Source organism: Ruditapes philippinarum, unplaced genomic scaffold (genome assembly GCF_026571515.1).
Source record: "Ruditapes philippinarum isolate M1 unplaced genomic scaffold, ASM2657151v2 ctg1099_1_1_1_1, whole genome shotgun sequence".
NCBI lineage: Eukaryota > Metazoa > Mollusca > Bivalvia > Venerida > Veneridae > Ruditapes > Ruditapes philippinarum.
In genome coordinates, this window is record NW_026862937.1 from 52,150 (window position 1) to 74,791 (window position 22,642).

Here is a 22,642-nt window from a genome sequence, read left to right on the forward strand (position 1 = left end):
TGCATTCTAAGAATTTTATTGTAAATATCTAAAACTAACATAATAAATCATAAACTCTTATACAATTTTAAAGATTTAACAGCAATCTGGATAAAATAAATCATACATTTGTGTTAATATAATAAACCCATTATTTCAAATCAACAGTAATAGAACATTATAATGTAAGTTTTGCCTTGGTAGGTTATTTTTTTTCATTTTGTTATATTGTCTTTAGTATATAATTATATCAAATATTCAAGATAATAATAAAAAAAGTCAAAACACTAATCATACTTAACACTGAATAGTTTTATGAACTTATAACATTCATTCTGTCCGATCAACGATAAAGGAATATACATGAAACATTACTATAAAGTATAAACAATAAGAATCAACACTATAAACTTTTAATATCAAGTGAATCACTGACTGAACATGAACTTGCATTCTAAACACTTAGATCCGCGCAGTCTGATCAGGATCCATGCTGTTCGCTATCAGTTTCTCTACTTGTAATAGGGTCAGTAAGTGAACAGCATGGATCCTGATCAGACTGCGCGGATGCGCAGGCTGGTCTGGATCTATGCTGGTCGCAAACCCATTATGTTGGTTTTATCTTGACGCGGCTCATATGATATTTTAACACATACATACATACATTAGTAAACCTTGGAATTCATTTTTATCTATGGTAATGCGTTTTTCATAACTAATTAACTATCATACATAAAAATTATTGAATGTGCATGCAATGAGGTACAATAAATATTTTATTTGGAAAAGCCATAATATATTTACAAACTAATTTTGTAAACAGAAAAAATGATATGACAAACCTACTTCAAGGGCCATAACTCTACATCTTTTGCTAGAAATAATGCATAATTTATGGTGTATTTCTTGTTCTACATGCCATATAATGCAAAATCTAGCTCGAATTACTGTTTTTTATCACTATATTTTATCTTTTTTACTGATATAGCATTAGGGGCCATAATTGCATGCATTTGGCTGAAATTGATTAAATCTGGCTGAATTTACTGTTTTTATCACCAAATTCAATCCTGCTGTTAATGTAAGTAAAGGTAGTAAAGGCTTTCCATATTTTGACATACATTCATTTATTTATTTATTTTTATTTTTTTTGAAATCTCAAACTTTTGCAAGTGCAATAATTAAATGCATCTGTAATGAAATATTTCGCATGCAACTAACACTAATTATTGTCCTGAACCAAGATAGCGAAACATGATATGTGAATAAAAATCCTTGTATTCTTTGGTGCATGATTACAAATTGTAAAAGATCATTTTAATGTAATGGTATACATATGAATATTTACATGTTATAGCTTCCTTAAACTGGTGTTTTATCAGTTTTATATTAGCTTCCTCATTAAAACACTCGTAGCTTAGTTCAATATACCTGTATTGTACAAATACATATTTCATTTCCCGAAACTTGAAAATGAATATTGGACGAATATATTGACTGTATAGTAAATTAAGAACAGAAATGTTTTTGTTTGTTTAAATTTTAGGGGTATTTATGATACACCGTTATATAACCATAAATTAAACACTTGACAATAGAACTAATCAATACCTAGTTAAAAAATTACAATATTGAACACCTGTTTTGATGTTTTGTGGCAATCAGATGTTTTAGTATAAAATTTACAAATGTAGATTCTTAAAAATTAATTTGTAACCTTTTAATAAAATGCATTGTCACTTAATAACTTTAAACCTGGAATAAATCAGAGAGGGGATATACTAATGGCTTTGGAAATAACTGAAAAATAAGACATAAATTAACAAATTATCTGAAAATTTCTCAAAATGAATTCTACATTGTAGATGTTGTACATTAGCCATTTCAAATATGTACAGCATAGGTGCTTAAAAAAATAGTCTATAAAAACATAAAAAGCATTTTTACAAGTAGATTCTCCACAAACAAATGGGATAAATTGATGACATTTTATTTTCTGTATCTTGGTGTTGCTATCAAACATCACGCAAAGTTAAGCTTCTATTATGCTATTATTGGATAACTATATACTAGAGAGAAAAGAACACCCCCCCCCCCTCCACACACACACACCCCAAAATGAAATATTCATATAGATGTACTGTAGACTTGGTCTGATATAGAGATATAGATAATTAAATATATATAATATGCATTGTGAAGTAATTGATCGAATACAAGTGCTAATGTACTGTGCAATATGACTGACATATCATATATCGACTTTACAATATTCAGACTAATGCATAATTGATAGGGGTTTACACAGTCATGTGATACTGCATTAGTCTCCCAGAGTTAACCTGTAAATATTACTATACCAACATTGCCACTTTTAGTCAATGATAACCAAAACCTGCCTCTTTTTGTTAATGGTAGAAAACAACATGAAAAAAAATATGAAAATAACGTCTCTTTTAGTCTTTACCAAGAAAACAAGAATAATGGCATTCAAGTGCTTAAACTCTTCAAATTAGGTAACATACACATAAATTGCCAATGGAATGATATGGTACTATGGAAGATATTTTTTTTGGATAAAGTATAGTGTAGAAATACATAGATTAAAGAGGTACAATGAGATATTTATAAATAGTGCACCAAGACATTGTTATATGATATAATAATATAGGTTAAATTAACTATTACATGCATATGCATTTCATTATTTTCACAACCTACTAACATGTTAATATAAAGTGTACATACCATACATGTATGCAATACATTAAATTTAAAACATAGTTAGAATCACAAAGACAGATTTTCTGTCAATATTATGTCTGTAGTCTTGCAAAAATTACAAAATGGGCCATAAATCTGCAAAAATAATTATGATAACAAAACCCTGAAAAAATTTTGCCAGGCCACTCAAAGGCAATACTTATGTGAAAGATTAGTTGAAATTTCTTGAGAAATGTATAAGATGCGTACAGAAGAAATTGTGAAAATAATTGGTTAATAAAACAGTAAGCAATGAAAAACCTGCTTTAAAATAATTGATAAATGGACCTATCCTTAATATATATATGAACCACTACAAATTCTGTGAAACAGTTCCTTTAATTAAATCAGAGGGGACAAAATTTTATTTATTCTGTATGTATAGTTCAACAATGACATTATATGAAACAAGCTTTAAAATTGATATATCTTGTTAAATCAATTTAACCCTTGTTTACAAAACACTTCTTTCAATGCCTATACTATTTAGGTACAAAGTTTTATTTATCAAGCTATAATAGTCCTATTACCTATAAATGAATGATTTGGTTATCAAGTTGTCACATAACTAAAGCTGAGGTCAACATTAAAACAAAATGAGGTAAATAACCTGTCTGGAATGTCAAAGGTTAAATATGTAAATAATGTATAAAAAATTTACCTCAAGGAAAAAAATATTTTTATACAGTGAGTGTTATCTATTAAAGCTACATGCACTACAGAGGGATATCACAAATTTAACAAAAATACCAAACTTATGACAAATATTTGGTCTGTACTAGTCACATGGTTTTAGCCTGATGGGGACAACAGGCTTACATGTCAATTAAAATATGACTGAACTAGTTCATTATCTTAATTGCCATATTTTTAGCTGGTTACTTAACATAATAAAATTTGCACATTTTGACATATTTAGGTGTTTTTTTAAGGACTGCATCGAAAAAGTCACATTGACCAGCTAAAATTCAATCAGTTTCTTTACATTTCTTGTATTTTGATCACAAAAATTTACTTTATTTTCATCTCACGCCTACTTTCATTATTATAAAGGGGTGAAATAATTTTTTTATAACCCAGGCGTTGACATGATAAAACTCAGTTAAATACAAAGTCTTCCCATTTCAAACAAATAAACCTACTCAATGTTACAACATAAAACGTCTCATCTATAAGTACATACTTGATAAAATTCATGTACCCATCTATTTTCATTAAAAAAAAATTCACTTGAAGGTCATAAAATTTGATCATCTAGTTATATGTTAAATGCAGTACACAATACATTTCACACAATTCAGGGGAAAATGACACTTATAAAGATGGTTTACATTTTCAAAAAAAAAACTACTGTATTCAATCTTTTATTTGACTGTTCAGCGGTATGAAACTTAAGGCCTTGTGAAAGTTGATCTCAAGGTTGAAAACATTAGGTTTTTTATATCAAATAATATGTCCTTTACAACAACAAGTGTTTATTTATAGAAATAATAAAATACAAGTACATATTTGCAAGTTATTCATATTTCATATTATCGTTATGTTTATTTTGTCAAAGATTTAATTTTAAACTCTCAAAAATCACAATTATACTATAGTATGCAGAATCATTCATTTTAGCACAATGTCATGTTTTATATGTTTACATGTATGTATTTCAACATTTAGGGTTGGTTTTTTTTTTAATCAAATGAGGTCTTTTACAACAATTAGAGTTTATATACATGTATAACCACAATTGCATGTTATTTTATGTCATATCAATGTTTTTTTGTCAAAAATGTAATTTTAAACTCTCAAAAATCTTAGATAAATCACAATTACATGTATAATGCAGCATCATTGATTTTATCACATGTTTCATATAAGTTTACATACATAAACATGTATATAAATACAGTGACAAGTTAAAAAACAACATAATTATCTAAGAGACCTTGAAAATATAATTATACACATACAAAATTGGTTTTCTATGCAAGATGTTCATGTAAAATAACGACATACTGTAACACAAATCAGCAGTTACAATTGCTATTCTGTAAAATCAAACATACAAATCAAGAAAGTGTAGGACAAACTATTTTGTTTGTTTCCAATATTTTGATTCTTGCTTAAATAATTATATGGTATGGCTGAAAAAAAAATATTATGCAAGTTTTATTTTAAGGTGAAATGCCTTGAGGCAGTAAAACCTCTTTCACAAAATCACAAAAGGTTATAGTAAGGAAGAGCATATAAACAATTATATTGCTTACAATAAATTTTAACTTCCCAATTTAAGAATAAATTCTGCCAATTGGTCAACAATAATTATACACCAATAAAATCTTAAGAACTTCAATGTTTTGTGTACATGTGTGTGTGTTTACATTCAGTGTAGTTGTTGTTGTTTTTACTGATAAAGCTACATGTATGGCCATTTAAAGGAGAATCCCAAACTCCTCCCTGATGATCCCAAACCCCTAGAAAAATTCTTTAAATTCTACAGATTTTGCAAAAACTTCAATTAAAAAAATATCTTTTTATTAAAATTCTCTAAATTAGTAAGGGGAAGGACCCCTATTCTTACCTGTGAAAAAAACCTTTTTATTTTATTAAGTTTTATTTTCCATCGTATGGAAATTATGAAAATGCTGTCGAAAAAATTGTGTACAAGCCCTGTATCATCTAACAAATCATACATATATATACATTTATAAAGTAAAAACTTAACCTGAGCAACAAAACAAAAAGTGCAAGGTTTATAGATTTAACTGTACTATCAACCGTGAGAATTCAAACAGCCACATGCATCTTAAATTGCAAGAGGGAAAAAGCAAAGGTATTGATATTCCTATATCGCCTTTCTGTTTCAACATATGTTAAAGATGCACAGCAGCTGCTGAATTATTGAAAAAATACCCCCCCCCCCCTCCCATTTTTCTGCAGAATTTACCTCCCTGAATTTCTTAAATAGATTTGTTCAGCTTCCACTGTTCTTGGACCTGTCCATTATCAAATTTGGGATTAGGTTGAAAATTTTAAGTCAGCCAACAGTGAAGACCCTCAGGTCAGACTGCATGGATGTGCAGACTGGCCTGGCTCTATACTGGTAGCATAAACTACCCATATTCACTTTTGGTTCCAGATGGTTAAGAGTTAAAGGCCTAACTCAGCCTTGTTTTGATCATAGAATGGCAACATCTCATAGTGGCATCATGTAAACCTCTCATGAATCTCAAAATCTCATCACATTAACTTTGTTTGTACCACTCAGTTAAATTATAAAATATGTGGATATTTTTTTTACACCACTCATCAGAAAAAAATCATGGAAACCCTTCATGAAGTTTGTGTGTAACCACTCATGGAAAATGTATGGAAATTGTCATAAATATTAGAATACTTCATGGCAACCTCTCTTATATATTTCTTTTAAACCACTCATGGAGACTTCATAGATTTTGAAACCACTCATGAAATCTTAAGCAAAAGCAAAATAATAAAAGAGCCTCATATCTTTTTTCGCTGCATAAAGAACAAAATTAAAGAAAGGACCACTATATTCTTCCACTGCATAAGTCATTGGTGAAAGTCAGAATTTTTTTGACCACATGAACAAAATCGCTTCCAAGTGGGCATTTAACTTGTATTATAAATCATGACGAATCAACAGTTCTATTGATACATGTACATCCTGTTTCTGTCAACACATATGACTATGAATATTTTGTCAACAAAGTACATGTAGGACTATAGTGAATTCATAACTGAGATATAAATGAAGTTTTTTTGTCATTATTGTTAATATTGCCATCTTAGTACAGTAACAGCTTAACTCCAATTAAATTTTAAAAGGAGTTAACATGTTGCTACACAAAGATAACAATAGACGAATGATCGTGAATCACTTCACATTATTTAATAATAAAACTCATATGACGTTTACGACAGTGTACATGAAACTTTTGTTTACAGGGCTTTTAGAAGAGAATATGGTTGCCTCACGTACTATATTGATAAATTAAAATATGCACGTACAAAATGAGCTAGATATCGCCATATATATACATGTATAAGTAACTAGACAAGGACATAAACAGAATTTCGTATCCTGAATGAGTAATTTTGATATCGCCGCGTGATAACCTATAACAACTGATAACCTAGTATCAGCAGATAACCTTTTTATTTCTAACTGATAACTGATAACCCAGTGAGGCTGATAACCTATCATGACCTTTGATAACACTTAAAGTGATACATTAAAGTTAGTATGATAATAATGTTTCAAAAGGTATGATCATAAACAAAAGTTTTACCATGAAATCTACAATGAGCACCCATCCCTCAATAAATATACTTAAGATACCCTACCTCCTGCCCCATCTTCAAGAAAAGAAAATCACATCTTTAATAAAGGGGAAAAATTACCAATATGCTTGATGTAACTGTTTAAAAACCATGACAATACACCAAAAGTAAAAAGCTTTTGAGATACAAGATTAAAGGCATTTTAGGGGGCATATAATCGTAACCTGCCTTTAAATTAAAACCTCATAACTTCATTTGTTAAAGAAATTAACCATAATATTCTTATTGTTATTAGTTATTACTTAATATAGGACAAAACTTTTAAATCTAAAACACCTTAATTGGCTGAATAATGTTAAACCTTTCACTGAATAATGTAAAAGTTACTGACTGTGCAATTTTCAAAGTTTATATCTTTCTGGTTGAACAATCTAGCTGTATTTGTAAAATTGCCTAAATTGATGAAATATATGTTTAATTACTTGTAATGATAGGAAATTTGTTACACATGGGAAAAGCTTAAAACTAAACTAGAAAACGTAAAATTATTCACTATAAATTTAACAATCTATGCATTATTACCATTAGATGACTAGAATTAAATCAAGAAATTTCTACCACCTTATTAAAGCATTGCACTAAATTCATTTTTAAAGCTACCAGATCATCTACAGGCTAAAAACTTGTTGAGCCTTAATGTTTGTGGAACAAACTGTGTGATATGATAATGCCTTCCCTACCTAAGTTAACTTAAAGCTTCTGAAATTTGTGAAGTGGACTTGCCCATTTTAGCATTTGGAGCAGCCCATTATCAGTTTTAGGGATTTCACTATGAAAATATCAAAACATGTGCAGCTTAAAGTAAAATGTTTGGACTATGTCCAGTAAAACTGCCCACCGACCTGACGCTATACAGGTTGTACCGGTTTGTTAAGATTGCCCCAACAAGTTCAGGATTGAATCACTAATCTATTAAACATAAATTATTCTATACTTTTGAAATATCACAGAATTGTTTGGGTTTTTTTTTTACCACTTTTTGAACAATCTTTATATAAGACTTAGTTCAACATAAAATTATTATTAAAACTATCCTGTCACTCATAAAATTAATACCATATTGGTTTATACAGAATTTACTTTTATTTCATTGTGTATGAAGCTATAAGCCTATAGACACACTTTTGAATACGTTCCTGAAACTAACCAGTACTGCGCAATGAGTGTAAAATTTCTTGCTCAAGAAAACAATGACTAATGTCCCTGACGGGGTTTGAACCCATCCAGTTAGCAACATTAGATTACTTCTTGTCCGAAGCCTTAGCCACTCAGCAATGACACCACATAATACCATATTATTTAAATTGTATACATTCTTACCTAATCATATAAATATATATATACATGTATATATATTATTTTTTATTCAGCAGTGATTCATTACAAGCAGAAACAAAACAGCAACATTTTATAATCAATTCAAGCATGAAATATACTCATATCACTCAGCTTGAAAATCAATGGAATTATAAATATAATACACCTAATTTGGAATGAATTATAGCAAACACAAATAATGCCAATTGTAAAACAATCGTTTTGAAATTCACAATTTACATGTCACTCAGGGTCGGCAAAATCTTCATTTTGAATAAACCTGCCTGTTTCATCTGCAACGTTTTTTAAAATTTTTATTATGATATTAATTTTATAAAGTAAATTCTGGAACACTTTTACTTGTTTCTTACGGGTTGTTGGACATTTTTGGGCCTGAAAATTTGAATTTCAGTAAAATATTTTATGAGGTCGAGAAATGAATCAGTACTAACGATACAAAAATATGGAAATGTGTTGCTTTAAAATTAAATACCTGAATTATTAATATACATGACAAGAAACACTTAAACAAATACTTATTCAAAAATTTTCCACAATGTAAATATAGAATTCAAAGTAAAATATCTAACAGTTATGTTCTTCCCCATTTTCTCAATTTTCTAACTTAAATACAACATTTAGACCTATCTTTGAAATATCATCCAAAAAATCTCATATATTAAGAAAAAAATGTTTTCAGACTGATATTATTTGATGAGCAGATGAACAATAAGTGCTTAATATATGTTATTACACAATGAAAAAGAAAATGCACACAAATTAAAATGATAATAATCATAATAATAATGAAGGTAAAAATCTTGCATTGAATATTATGTATATGTGATTAATGGTGGAATTCATCTTCAACATGGTTTTTCTTACAAAGTAGACATTATTTTTTCAAAACATGAATGAATAATTTGGTTAAAAGTACATGATTATATATTTATATATATATATAATATATACAACATAAAAAGAGGGATCAGTATAGCTCAGACCTTAAGTGACGCATGAGAAATGATAACAAGAAATGGTTTTTTTAAGCATTAAACACTTTTAAAGTTTTGCATTGTCAAGAAGTGATACATCATATAAACGAGGGATGCATAGCACAGATTTCAAGCTTTATAAATCTGGAAATGGTTGGCCGAAAAAATGGTTCTATATATAAAACAGACTTGTATGGTTGAATAGTAATATCTACAACAAAATCATACAATTACGGACGTCACACATAACACAGACATTCAGTTTACAATAAGAATATTGTTGGTAAGAAATTGTTTTGAGAATTTCTAAACAGTTTTGCATTGTTGAATAGTGATAGGCACATAAATTACATAGTTAAGAAAATATATCAAAATTATAATTTCAAATTTATCAAAATTATAAAAAAAAATTAAACTATCAAGGAAAAAAAATGCTTATTAAGACTTTCTTATAAATAACTGTCACTCGAATGAAATTGAATTAAACAAAGTAGAAAGGCCATACTAGCTGTAGCTAGATTTTTTACTGACAGCAATTTTAGAAAATGACCACTACTTTTATAAGTACAGGAGGTTATTATCAACATAATTAAAGGCTGTATACAAGCAAAAGGCATATAATTATGTGATACAAGCAGTAGAGTAGAAAGATGTAAACAGGTTTATAATAAAAGTAAATTAACAATCATGCATATTAATTTTATATACTTTTTTTTTTTGATTTTCGCCATTATGACACTCAACTCATACTGTACAACTACAAAATTCATTCATACGTGACAAAGTGAATGTTTTGGCATAAACAATTAATTGAAATGTTTTGTAACTCAAACATATCAATAAAAATTTTTTTTTTTTTTTTTAATTTAAGAATACAATTATATGTACATGAATGTATATATCATGCTTAATGGATTTGATACACAAACTTAAAAAATAATTATATAAAATATTTTGTGTAAATAAATTTGTTCACATTTACCAGTCACGATATGTTGGACTTTTAATGCTTTTATTCAAAAACCTGCTATGGAATGGTTTCCTTAACCATAAAGGACTATAAGTAGCAGTTTTTTCCTGAAAGACTTCACTTAGAAATTTGACAAGAGCTATTTTCATGATTTTATCTTCATGACTTAATCTATCATTGACTATCACCTAATCATGTAATGCTGAAAATTCTGCGTCAAACTTTTATTCTGCTTACAATATGGAATAGTAACCATGTTGTTAGTTTAAAGCTTAGCTGAGAGTCTCCAACACACGATTGTTCAAATGGTTTCTAAATAAAAGTGGCATCAAATATGCAAAACACCACTGGTTCGTTAATTTTCTTGGAATAAGATAACTTATACATGCCTTGCTCCCAGAAATACAAGCTTATTTAAAAGCCCTTTTATCCCAATATAATTTTAGACAGTTGAAACATTTTATTTCGTAAACATTACTTTTATAGACAAGCTGAGATATTTACATCTGTCTGGCCGGTGGAGCATAACTTTTAACAACTGCAAGCTTTTATGTCTATGCATATTTTATAACTGTAAACAGATACGATGATTCTGTAGCAATTCCCTGCTGAAATCGCAAACAACTGTGTTTGGGTCGACAGTAACTTTAAGGGATTTCAATATCAATGCACTTAAATTGAGCTACAACAGCACTAGCGTAACTTTGGACAGATGCTCCATGCTATGTTACTGCTGCAATACATTATATTAGGCCTACAAGTCTCCTACAAGTATTTTCAAATTACAATTAACGCCATATTACAAATCTTAACTTATCCTTAAATTTAACAGCACACTCTTTAACTAGTTAAATATGACGAAAAAAAGTTTAACATTAAAAATGCCTGAACATATTATTTTAAAATTTCAACTTTTTCACTTACATGAAACCAAGCTATTACTTAAACCAGTCACAGAACTTCCATGTAATAGTGCGGCCTACCAAGACCAAACTTATGATGCAAAATTGGCACAGTCCAGCTGATGATTATACCCACTGTCATATACGTAACAAACCTATATGGCACCTGTATTTTTGGATGATGACGATCAGCCTTCTCCAAACCAAAAATGTACGAGAGGAATTTCACCGAAAATGTCTGCACAACAGTTTTAACTAAAGCTACGGTTAAAACACCTATCATAAATCGCAGCGTTGCACAAGCTATTGTCTTTAAACTCGGTAAATATACTTCAAAGAGAGCTTCTGGAGGTACTGCCTGCGACATGCCGTTGAAATAGTTTCCCCATTGACCCATCAGACATCCGGTTAACGCAGCAATGACCTTCACACAATCGGTCCTCGTCTGGTTCCCGATTTCTGGAGCCGGGTACAAGACTGTAGAGAAGGCTACGCACAGTATGAACATCAGAACCGGGGAGGCGGGACTTGTTTGTATGAACCAGTCTATTTGATTGTTGAATGGTAAAATAAAACTGGCAACAACCAGGGATATCAGAACGCCTACTATCACATCCTGCAAACAAATAAATGCGTACAGTTAAGTTTTGCAAGAACTCTCTCCATATTATAACAATTAATACAATATTTAAACAGCCTCCAGTGAAATGTAAACCTTTTATTTCAATATTCCATTCGAAATCTTGTACATAGTAAACAAGCAATAAAATACCATTATACATGTATTTCATCTTTTGTCTCTACCATGTCAAGAAACATACATGTATTAAAAGCACTTATATAATTTGATTATCATCATGTAATTTTTATTATTTTTTTTCATTCTGTTACTACTTCCTCCAATGGTCAGCACAAAAAAAATATAATCCAACAGAATTTTTATGGAAATATATCTTCATTAAAGATCCTGTAACACAATTTTTTATGGTTTTAAATCATAAGAGAGGTAATAAAAAATTTAATTTCTATAAAGTTTAAGTCAGAATTTACAATAAGAAATGAATGCATATATTTTAATGATTACAATAATATGCGCAAATATTTGTAGTACATATTTTTTTTATTCTTCAATGTATTTGCATAATTATGTACATATATATAATTTTACTTAGTGTGGTAAACCACTTTGATCACAACATAGTCATACAGGATCTTAAATAATTAATGAAGAACTAAGAATTTGTTCATCCGTTTTCCTTGCTTAATTTGTACAATCCCCTAAAACCTGCTTTGATACTGGAATAGTGCATTGTTATTATAAGGGGCTTTGACAATTTAAAGCTACAGAATGAAGAAATACTTACTAGTAAAGAATGAACACCAAGATACAACCTACTTCCACATGTCATGAGGCACCAGGCAACTGCCAAACCAACAATCAGTGGTGTTGATACCTAATGAAATAATGAATGAAAAACTGAATTTATAAGGTCAAAATATAAATTATTTATTTAAAGTTAAATATAGACAGACATAAACAGGTAAAAAAAGCTGATGCAGTCATAAAGTGGGATTTGAGGGCCATGAATTGCCATGATTTTGAGGTTATCAACACACATGTTCTGTAAATAATTAAAATGGTCAATATGTTAATAAAATCAATACAGTCATAAATTGAGGTACATACATGTACATGTAGTCAACACAGTTTAAAACTAGAACTATCACTAAATGTGATTAATACCCCCACAAGACTGCTTCGGAAATGAGGATGTTACTAGTAACAGAATTCCTTGTAAAAGAATTGAAATATAGAGTTATGGTTGTGGGCAATTAAAGATAGTTGTGGTTCTTATATGTTGCATTTCCTTTCAATGTGGTTGGCCATTGATGAAGTTTAATTGAATTACTCTGTAATAAGTCCAGAAAGACAAAGAAAAGGAACAAAGGGCAATAACTCTATAAATACTGAAGATAGAGTTATAGTTCTTGTGCACTACACTTCCTCTTATTGTGCTTGACCATTGTATGAAGTTGTTTTGAATTCCAACCATTATGTTTTAAGTTATGCTCCTGACAAGGAAAAGTATCAAAGGGCAGTAACTCTGTATTTTGTCAAAATGGAGTTATGGCTCTTGTGCACTGCACTTCCTTTTAATGTTCTTGACAACTGTATGAAGTTGTATTGAATTCCAAACAGTAGTTTTCAAGTTATGCTCTGGACAAGGGAAAGTAACAAAGGGCAATAACTCTGTAATAAGTCAAGATGGAGTTATGGTTCTTGTGCACTGCACTTTCTCTCAATGTGCTTGACCATTGTATGAAGTTATATTGAATTCCAACCATTAGTGGTCAAGTTATGGTCCGGACAAAAAAGGCAATGAAAAAGTAACAAAGGGCAATAACACTGTAATTACTTTAGATACAGTTATGGTTCTTGTGCACTGCACTTCCCCTTATTGTGTTTGACAATTGCATGAAGTTGTCTTGAAATTCCAACCAGTTGTTTTCAAATTATGCCCCGGACAAGGAAAAGTAACAAAGGGCAATAACTCTGAAATTAGTCAAGATAGAGTTATGGTTCTTATGCACTGCACTTTCTCTCAATGTGCTTGACCATTGTATGTAGTTATATTGAATTCCAACCATTAGTCTTCAAGTTATGCTCCGGACAAGGAAAATGCAACGGACGTCTGGACTGACCGACCGACCAGACTTCCCGAAATACGTCGGTCCGACGGACATGTCCGATAAATTTTGATCAGGTCCGACAATTTTTTATTCCGGATCGGTCCGACTGTCCGGCTTTTATCCAAGCCGCATGTATACAAAATGGCGTTGCTAAAGGTGCCAAACCTTGGAAAAACCGAAAATCTACATCAGAAAAGTGCGCAGAACAGCAATAAAATGATGAAAAGAATAGACCTGAGACAAAATTTAATGAAAAATGGAAGCAGAACCATGAATCATTGATGTTTGACAGGGAGGGGATGAAAATGCGCTGTACGGATTGTGCCGATTTTGACGGCGAAAAAATAAAAAACAAAAAGTGTCTTAGAAATACACACACAAGTTTTTATTTGATTTTGATCAATTTTATTTGGTCCGACTGATTTTGTTTCGGTCCGACAGATTTTCATGGTTTGTCAGACCGAAAGTCTGACAGTTTTTTTCAACTTTCGGGAAGTCTGACCGACCACCGGGTGACTCCTATATACCCCCCCCCCCCAAACTTCGTTTTTGGGGGTATAATAAATTGTAGTCAATACAGTAAAATACTGCAAAAGTCAATACTCTCATGATTATACTATATATATATATACGATATATATAATACCAGTGATTTTCCTGCTTACAAAACAGACTCAGATAAAGGGCCTCTTCCCAATTTAATTTTCTTTAAAATCATGCAGTTTTCACAAAATCTGAACTTAAACCTGCTTTTTTACTTCCCAAATTAGCAATTTTAGCATATTTTTTTCCCAAAATCAAGAGGCTTAGAGGTCCCTCTGAAAAATCACTGAATACATTGAATTTGTACATAAACAGGTAGTCCATATAATCATAAAATGAGGATGAAAAAATTGTCAATATTATTAAAGCCTTCAAACTGATACAAAGCCAGCATCTTTAATTTCTTATATAACACAAAATCCTGTTAAAGAAAGACCATTATCAAACGCAGTCAGTATAACTGGGATTTAAACCTACGGAAAAAATCTTAACTTAACAAATATTGTCATTCATAATTATTAGCTTAAAACAAATTATTTTGTAAAACACTAGATTTGAAATTTATATCATTTAAGCTAAACTTTATTTAATTGCAAATATGAAAATACTGATGAAAACATTGACAGTGTGTTGACTTTAATAATAAAACTTGTATGGTGACAAGAGTGATATTGTACCATGAATGTAAAATAACCTAAATTTTCTGAACCATTAAATCGGCACTCCATAAAATCAATCTTCAAGTACTTACTAAGATTCTATTTGCATTAACAATATCAAATGGCTTAACTTTAAACTCGACATTGCATCAAGATAGAATATACCGACACATATTGACAATGAAAAATGATATTTTAAACCACCTAAGTTGAAATATAATGCTACAAAATAAATCAATAAGAAGAGGTCCCACTAGAATAATTTGTAATTTGATATAAAGTACACTTAAGAAAGTCCAATTAACCTGCTGAAACATAAACTAATTTAGATTATAAAGAAGGTTAGTTGTTACTTGAAAAAAGTGAATAGCTTCAGGCCATTGCTTTTTCAGGAATTTTGATAAAATGCTAACATTGTCACTATAATGTTAATTACATGTATGCAGAAATATATATATATCAGATATCATCTGACATACCCTTAACAGCCAATAAAAGATTTCTTCAAGACTAAATGCATCTTGGTATAATTCTAATCCTAAAAAAAAACAAGAGCTGTCACAGGAGACAGCCAAGCTTGACTAATAAAATACTGGAGGCAGTAAGGAGGACAAAACTATGAAAGAAAAATCAATTATGTATAATTATGTATTAAGTTATAGTAAAAAAATAACATTTGTTAAAATAAATTCCAAGATCAAGGGAAATAATTCTAGAAATAGTCACGCTAGAGTTATGAAACTTGTCACACAACATGTATGTAATGATAAGAAGTATATATTTGAAGTTTGAAGTAGATACCTTAAAAAGTAACAAAGTTATAATATTTCTTAAAGAAAATCCTAAGTTTAAATAGAAATAAAGCTGTAAAAATTACTTCAAGAGTTATGAACATTGTCACATAAAATATAATTAATTATAAGGAATAAGTATTTGAAGTTTGAGGTAGATACCTTTAAAACTAAAAAAGTTATAGTAAAAAATAACATTTTTCTAGTAAAAAAATCTAAGTTGATGGGGAGATAATTCTTGCAATATTGGTGCTAGAGTTATGAACCTTGTCACATAAGATGTGGATGATGATAAGGTACATAAGTATGAAGTTGATCCCTTTAGAAACAAGAGCCGGTTGAACCGGGTGATGCTCCCCGAATAGGTTTTGGACACAGGAAGGTATACCTCTTGTTGTGTCAGAGTTATGTCACAGACAAAGTTCAAAGTGTAAAAACAACCCAAATATTGTGCACGACACATTGTCTAAATATGGTGATCATTTTTGTGAAATAGTTGTAAAATCCGATTTCAAATAACAAAGTTATGCGCCTGACATTATTTTGCTGCAAGGTCATACCTTGACCTTGACCTTCAAGGTAGTGACCTAAATGTTGCATGCGACACGTCGATTCAATATGGTGATCTTCTCTGTGAAATAGTTGTTAAATCCAACTTCCAGTAACAAAGTAATAGGCCGGACACGATTTTGCTGCAAGGTCATACCGTGACCTTGACCTTCAAGGTAGCGACCCAAATGTTGCGCGCGACACAATGTCTCATTGTGGTGATCATTTCTGTGAAATAGTTGTAAAATCCGACTTCAAATAATGAAGTTATGTGCCGGACACAATTTTGCTTCAAGGTTATGCTGTGACCTTGACCTTCAAGGTAGCGACTTAAATGTTGTGCATGACACGTCATCTCAATATGGTGATCATTTCTGTGGAATATTTTTTAAATCCGACTTCAAATAACAAAGTTATGGACCGGACACGATTTTGCTGCAACGTCATGCTGTAACCTTGACCTTCAAGGTAGCGACCCAAATGTTGCGCACGACATGTCGTTTCAATATGGTGATCATTTCTGTGAAATATTTTTAAAATCCAACTTCAAATAACAAAGTTATAGACCGGACACGATTTTGCTGCAAGGTCATGCTGTGACCTTGACCTTCAAGGTAGCGACCCAAATGTTGCGCGCGACACGTCGTCTCAATATGGTGATCATTTCTGTGAAATATTTTTAAAATCTGACTTCAAATAATGAAGTTATGGACCGGACACGATTTTGCTGCAAGGTCATGTTGTGACCTTGACCTTCAAGGTAGCGACCCAAATGTTGCGCGCGACACGTCGTCTCAATATGGTGATCATTTCTGTGAAATATTTTTAAAATCCAACTTCAAATAACAAAGTTATAGACCGGACACGATTTTGCTGCAAGGTCATGCTGTGACCTTGACCTTCAAGGTAGCGACCCAAATGTTGCGCGCGACACGTCGTCTCAATATGGTGATCATTTCTGTGAAATAATTTTAAAATCCGACTTCAAATAACAACGTTATGGGCCAGACACGAATTCGGGACGTACGTACGGACTGACGGACGGACAACCCGACGACTATATGCTCCCCCGAAATTTTACGGGGAGCATAATAAATAAGTTACAGTAAAAAATAATATTTTTTAAGAAAATTCTAAGTTCAAGGGGAGATAAATCTGAAAATATTGGTGCTAAAGTTATGAACCTTGTCACATAAGATGGTGATGATGATAAGGTACATATATTTGAAGTACGAGGTTGATCCCTTAAGAAATAAAGAAGTAACAGTAAAAAATAGTATTTTTTAAGGAAAATTCTAAGTTCAAGGGGAGATAAATCTGAAAATATTGGTGCTAGAGTTATGAACCTTGTCAAGTTTGAAGTTGATACCTTAAGAAATGACAAAGTTATAGTGAAAAATATTTTACTGCACCAAAACTTTAATCTGAAATCTGGACGCCGACGCCGGGGCGAGTAGGACAGCTCTCCATATACTTCGTATAGTCGAGCTAAAAAAGTAACAGCTCATAATAACAAACTATTCTTAATTTCATATTTTTATCGACAAACTATCTGTATCATGTTTTTTATGTCTTCGTTTCAAGATTTTTAACCTCTTATTTTTTAGCATTTTATTTGTATTTCAAGGTTGACTGATAAAAAACTTTATTGTTATTTATCCCCGGGACCCTAAAATTTGTTTCAAATCTACCGTAAAACATATCACAAAAAATGTTGGCCTTATTTACAATTGTTCATTTGATGGTATTTATTTTGATTTAAGTATTCATTGTATTGTCATTGACGTTAACTTAAATGCAAAAAAACAAAACAAAAAAAAACCAACAAGTTCTTATGTCTTCAATTAAATTCAACAATTTCGCACACATCTGTGTCCGGATCACATGAGTGTCGGGTCGGCACTTCAATGATATCTAGTACTTGACTCCGACTGTCATATCATATGATCAGATGAAACGCATAATATTTACAAATATTTTTCAACAGTATCAACATTATGTCAAAATATATAACTCAGTGACTGGTTGTGACGGGAATAAAGAAAGAGTTCACTGTCATAAACCTTGATATTTTCATCGCAATGGCATTGAACTTAAATTGTTTATAACACCTTCCCCTATATAGTAACTAGTTTTTATCAATGAAATATCATAGTACACATATCAGTTAACAATATTTACCTACAGGCAAATTAAGTTCAAACTACCGACTCTTAGGTCATTACCAGTTGTTAAACATAAAAAAGTTAGTTCGTCCAGTTGCTGTCTTTTTTAAAGCAAAACTCACACCCTTTCATCAGCCAGCCTATAGCTGGCATCTGCTGGCTTCCAGGGCCCTTATTACCTAATACTGGGGACGTCTGTGTTGATGTGAAAAAAGGGGAAATTTTATTATTCACTATATATTTTTAACTTTTAAGTTTTCTTAGTTAAGTTCTGGGTGAAGACTTGATGAGTAATACAGTTGTGCCATTAGTTACATGACTGTCTGGCTCAAAACTAAATAAGGCACATGTTAATATCCTCGTATTACTGATATTTATATTACAGAGAGCTACAATACATGTATCCTCACCAATACAGCAATATAAATGCCCTATTTCTGATACACCATATTTTGAACCTTTACAAAAAACTTGAACCTTTACAAAACACAAGTCTAATTTTCTATAAGATTTGTCCTAGAATTTAACCTTTACCATATTTTCAATGAAATGAAGGAAAGTTCTATGGGGTTAAAATGCTATATATAGCTGCAGTGTAATTCTTACATATCGCTACTAACAACTAGTCATTTGGTTCAATATGTCCAACATGTGTAATTGATAGTAATATAAAAATCAAATTAGAGTAATTATGTAGTAGAAAAGGGCCTAAGGCATAATTAATTTTTAAGTAGAGTTATGTTAGGTCAGATGTCAAAATAAAATTATTGAATATCAGATCATTAAAATATTCATAGGAAAAATATTATATTATCAAACTGTCAATTTTATGATTCCTTGTAAAAACAGATAGAGGGAAATAACATATTAATAGCACCATATTTTGACAATAAACTTTGTACAGACAGTGATGTTTTCTGAAAATTAGATTAAATTTGGATTGGGTTCTGAATGTGGCTACAAATGGTTGCAATTACTTAAGTATTACACCCTTATAATATCTCAAATAGACTTGTCCATATTCAGTCTGGACAAAACTATCTTGAAAAGAACAATCATCACCATTAATGTCAAACCACTTGCGGGTCTAGACTTCAGGGACAGCTTTGACAAACAATGGAATCCAGGAACCAGTCCCCAGCTTTTAGTGGATAGACCCGTTGGTTCTTTTATGCCCAGTGTATAGCACTGATACATGCGCAGATTACCTGGATTTCTTACCAGTACACCTCTAGGTATCCAGGCAGGTGGGAAACACTGAAAGTGTCTCTGAAAAATCCCAAGGATCTAACAGGATCCCACAGGATCTAACCTGCGACCTCAGGAGTGACAGTCAGAGGTCTAACCAACTGAGCTATCGCATCACATATTAATTGAATAGCAAACATTGCAGATCATGATCAGACATAATAGATGTGCTTGCCATCTTTGTCACATGGATTCAGGGCTGGCAAAATCAATTGTCCGTATTGCCCAGGTTGTCCTACAGCCTGTACGGACAAGTGAATATTTTCAGGAATTAACTATGTCAATATCATACGGACAAGTTAAAAAATGCTTCCTATAAAAACGGACAAGTAAGTCAAAATCAGATTTTGCCGGCCCTGAATATTCGGATTAGATTCAGTCTCCTTTAGTTAGGCTTATGAGTTTAAGAGTTCTGACAATTATTTTTAACGATGAAAGAGTTCTATTAATTTTTATTTGTTTGGGTCGTCAGACCAAACAAATAATGGTAGCGAAATTTCAGAGTCTAATGCTGTTAATTGCAAATGTCGAAAGTAGTCCACTTTTTTGAAGCGGTTACTTCCCTTTATATGTACACTAACGCCGAAAAATTCAGGGGAGATCACTGCGTAAAGATGGTCAAAGACAGGCACATTAATTTTCAAGCAAAATAATTCCCGAATGGTCGAAGATTTCTAATATTGTTCTATTGTATTTTCTGATCGAAAATAAGTAAATACAAAGCGGAAATTCAATCTCTGACACAGAAGTTTACGACAAACCTAACAACAAGTAGTTCTCAAAACAGCTTAAAACTAGCGATTTAAAAGAAAGAAATATTTTTATTTTGTTATAAGTATCCAACAAATTACAACGCATTCAAAGTTTAAAAATAGCGTTGGCTTATAGAATTGTTAATAAATGCACAATCACAAATGACGCGGATGAATATGATTTTATCAATGAAAATACTATTTTTAGCGATGTCGATTACCGAATACTACACAAACCGAGTAGTGGAATATATAGATTCTACATGTCGGACTGTTTGGGCGAGAAGATTTTCGCTAAATTATTTACTTCAATTTTAAACAACAGGTTTATCCTGAACAAATTCAAATACCTCGAAATTAATAAGGAATTACAAACCCGAAAATGCAATGGAAGTTCTAAATTTAGAATGACTTGATGTTATTCAGACGATGTTTGTATAACTTCTCCGTGGTGCAGAGGTAACGCCCTCGCTTAATGAGTGAGAGGTCTGGAGTTCAAATCCCAGTCGAGGAAACTTTTTTTTAATTCTTTTTTTAAGTGTCTTTGTTAATTAAGTAGCCATGATATGCAAGGATAAAGTGTGGCTGTCGTAAAAATGAACATACATGATTTTTTGATGCAACTCTAGTTATGCAGAATTCCGCATGTATCAAACTCTGGTGCCTTGCAAAATGAATTATAATACATAAAAATAAACTTATACAGGAAAATACATACAGATATACAGTACGATTTAGATTGCAATCAGAAAATACCACAGAACTTGCAGCCCTTTATGGTTTTCTTCAGGCCGTTCACATATAAATTGACCGTGGCTGAAGGCTTTTCGCGCTTGCTTAGGAAGCGAGAGGTCTGGAGTTCAAATCCCAGTAAAGGCAACTCATTTCTTTTTCAAATGGTTTAAGTCAAGTAAACATTGGATTGAATATCAGTGTTGCAATTAGTCTTATAGCCAATTTACTACAATTAAAACGATGGAAAGCATTGGTGGCACTATACATATAATCTCACAACCTTACATTCTGAGACCCAAACAAATTCAGCGCCTTCTGTGCTTTGATTCTTTTTGCTATAAAATGTTTTTTATATATCTATTATGATTTTTATCATGTATACATAAGCTTATTGGTTGTATATGTATGAAAATGTGTATAGGATTATTATATACTACCTCGTATCTGTTGATAATGTTGTAAGCCATCATGATGGGTATAGAAGAAGCAGCAACGGCATGAGTTGATGGCATTGAAAACTCTTGAGCAAAGTCTATATCCATTCGTATAACATGACGAGTGGTCGGACGTGGCCACTGCATAATATCCTTGCCCACCTGCCCTATGTACATGGATATACCCCAAACTAACACAGTTGTACGCATCAGTGCACTATCTACATTCCACAATACAAATGGCAAGAATGTTAAATTAAAAGCCTCGTCACCAAAAAACGATGCAAATTTGAATGCATAAAATATGAACTTATTTTTGATCCTATGTGGAGTAATCTTGTAGGGGTTAGTATCCCTGTATTGGCTATCCGAATCCGAGTCGTCCGAGGCAAATGGAGGCACGCCCTCTTTTTGCAAGTCAGTATTTTTGGGACGATTATTATTGTTCTTATACCTAGGCTGAAGGACATACTCATCGTTATGTTTTTGTTTAACATATTTGTCGTACGTGCCATTGCTCAATGAAGACGTGTCCTGGTTTTCAAACTCTTCGTCAAACCCATCCGGCTCAGGCAGACGTTCGATTCCACAAACCCGCTGGAATTTTGCAACAATTTGCGGATCGTGTAATTTCATTATCCAATCCATTTTTAAATTTATATCTTAACGGTATTAATCTTTATGTGGTTATCTACACAACTTCAAACGCTTCTGAACATTAAGAATTACGAAATAGTCCGAAAGTTTCCAACAAAATCCACCTGAACCAAATACCTGATGGTCGTCAAGTCAC

The 22,642-nt window shown here is 31.5% G+C and overlaps 1 protein-coding gene across 1 annotated transcript; it reads right to left on the reverse strand.

Moving 5' to 3' along the window:
• On the reverse strand, positions 1 to 22,642 carry LOC132720661 (sphingosine-1-phosphate phosphatase 2-like). The gene is made up of 3 exons (XM_060704833.1): positions 21,853 to 22,642; positions 12,647 to 12,736; positions 1 to 11,898 (listed from the first exon to the last, which is right to left on the reverse strand). The coding sequence occupies exons 1-3, from the start codon at positions 22,495 to 22,497 to the stop codon at positions 11,332 to 11,334; spliced, it is 1,302 nt and encodes a 433-aa protein (XP_060560816.1). The 5' UTR covers positions 22,498 to 22,642; the 3' UTR covers positions 1 to 11,331.

Bases quoted from the DNA above. Each gene is read 5' to 3' on its own strand.
- LOC132720661 (XM_060704833.1), bottom strand. From the start codon at position 22,497: ATGGATTGGATAATGAAATTACACGATCCGCAAATTGTTGCAAAATTC. The intron at 12,737-21,852 runs GTAGTATATAAT...TTATTTCATTAG, and splicing joins ACATTATCAACAGATACGAG to GTATCAACACCACTGATTGT. The intron at 11,899-12,646 runs GTAAGTATTTCT...ATTTGTTTGCAG, and splicing joins TTGGTGTTCATTCTTTACTA to GATGTGATAGTAGGCGTTCT.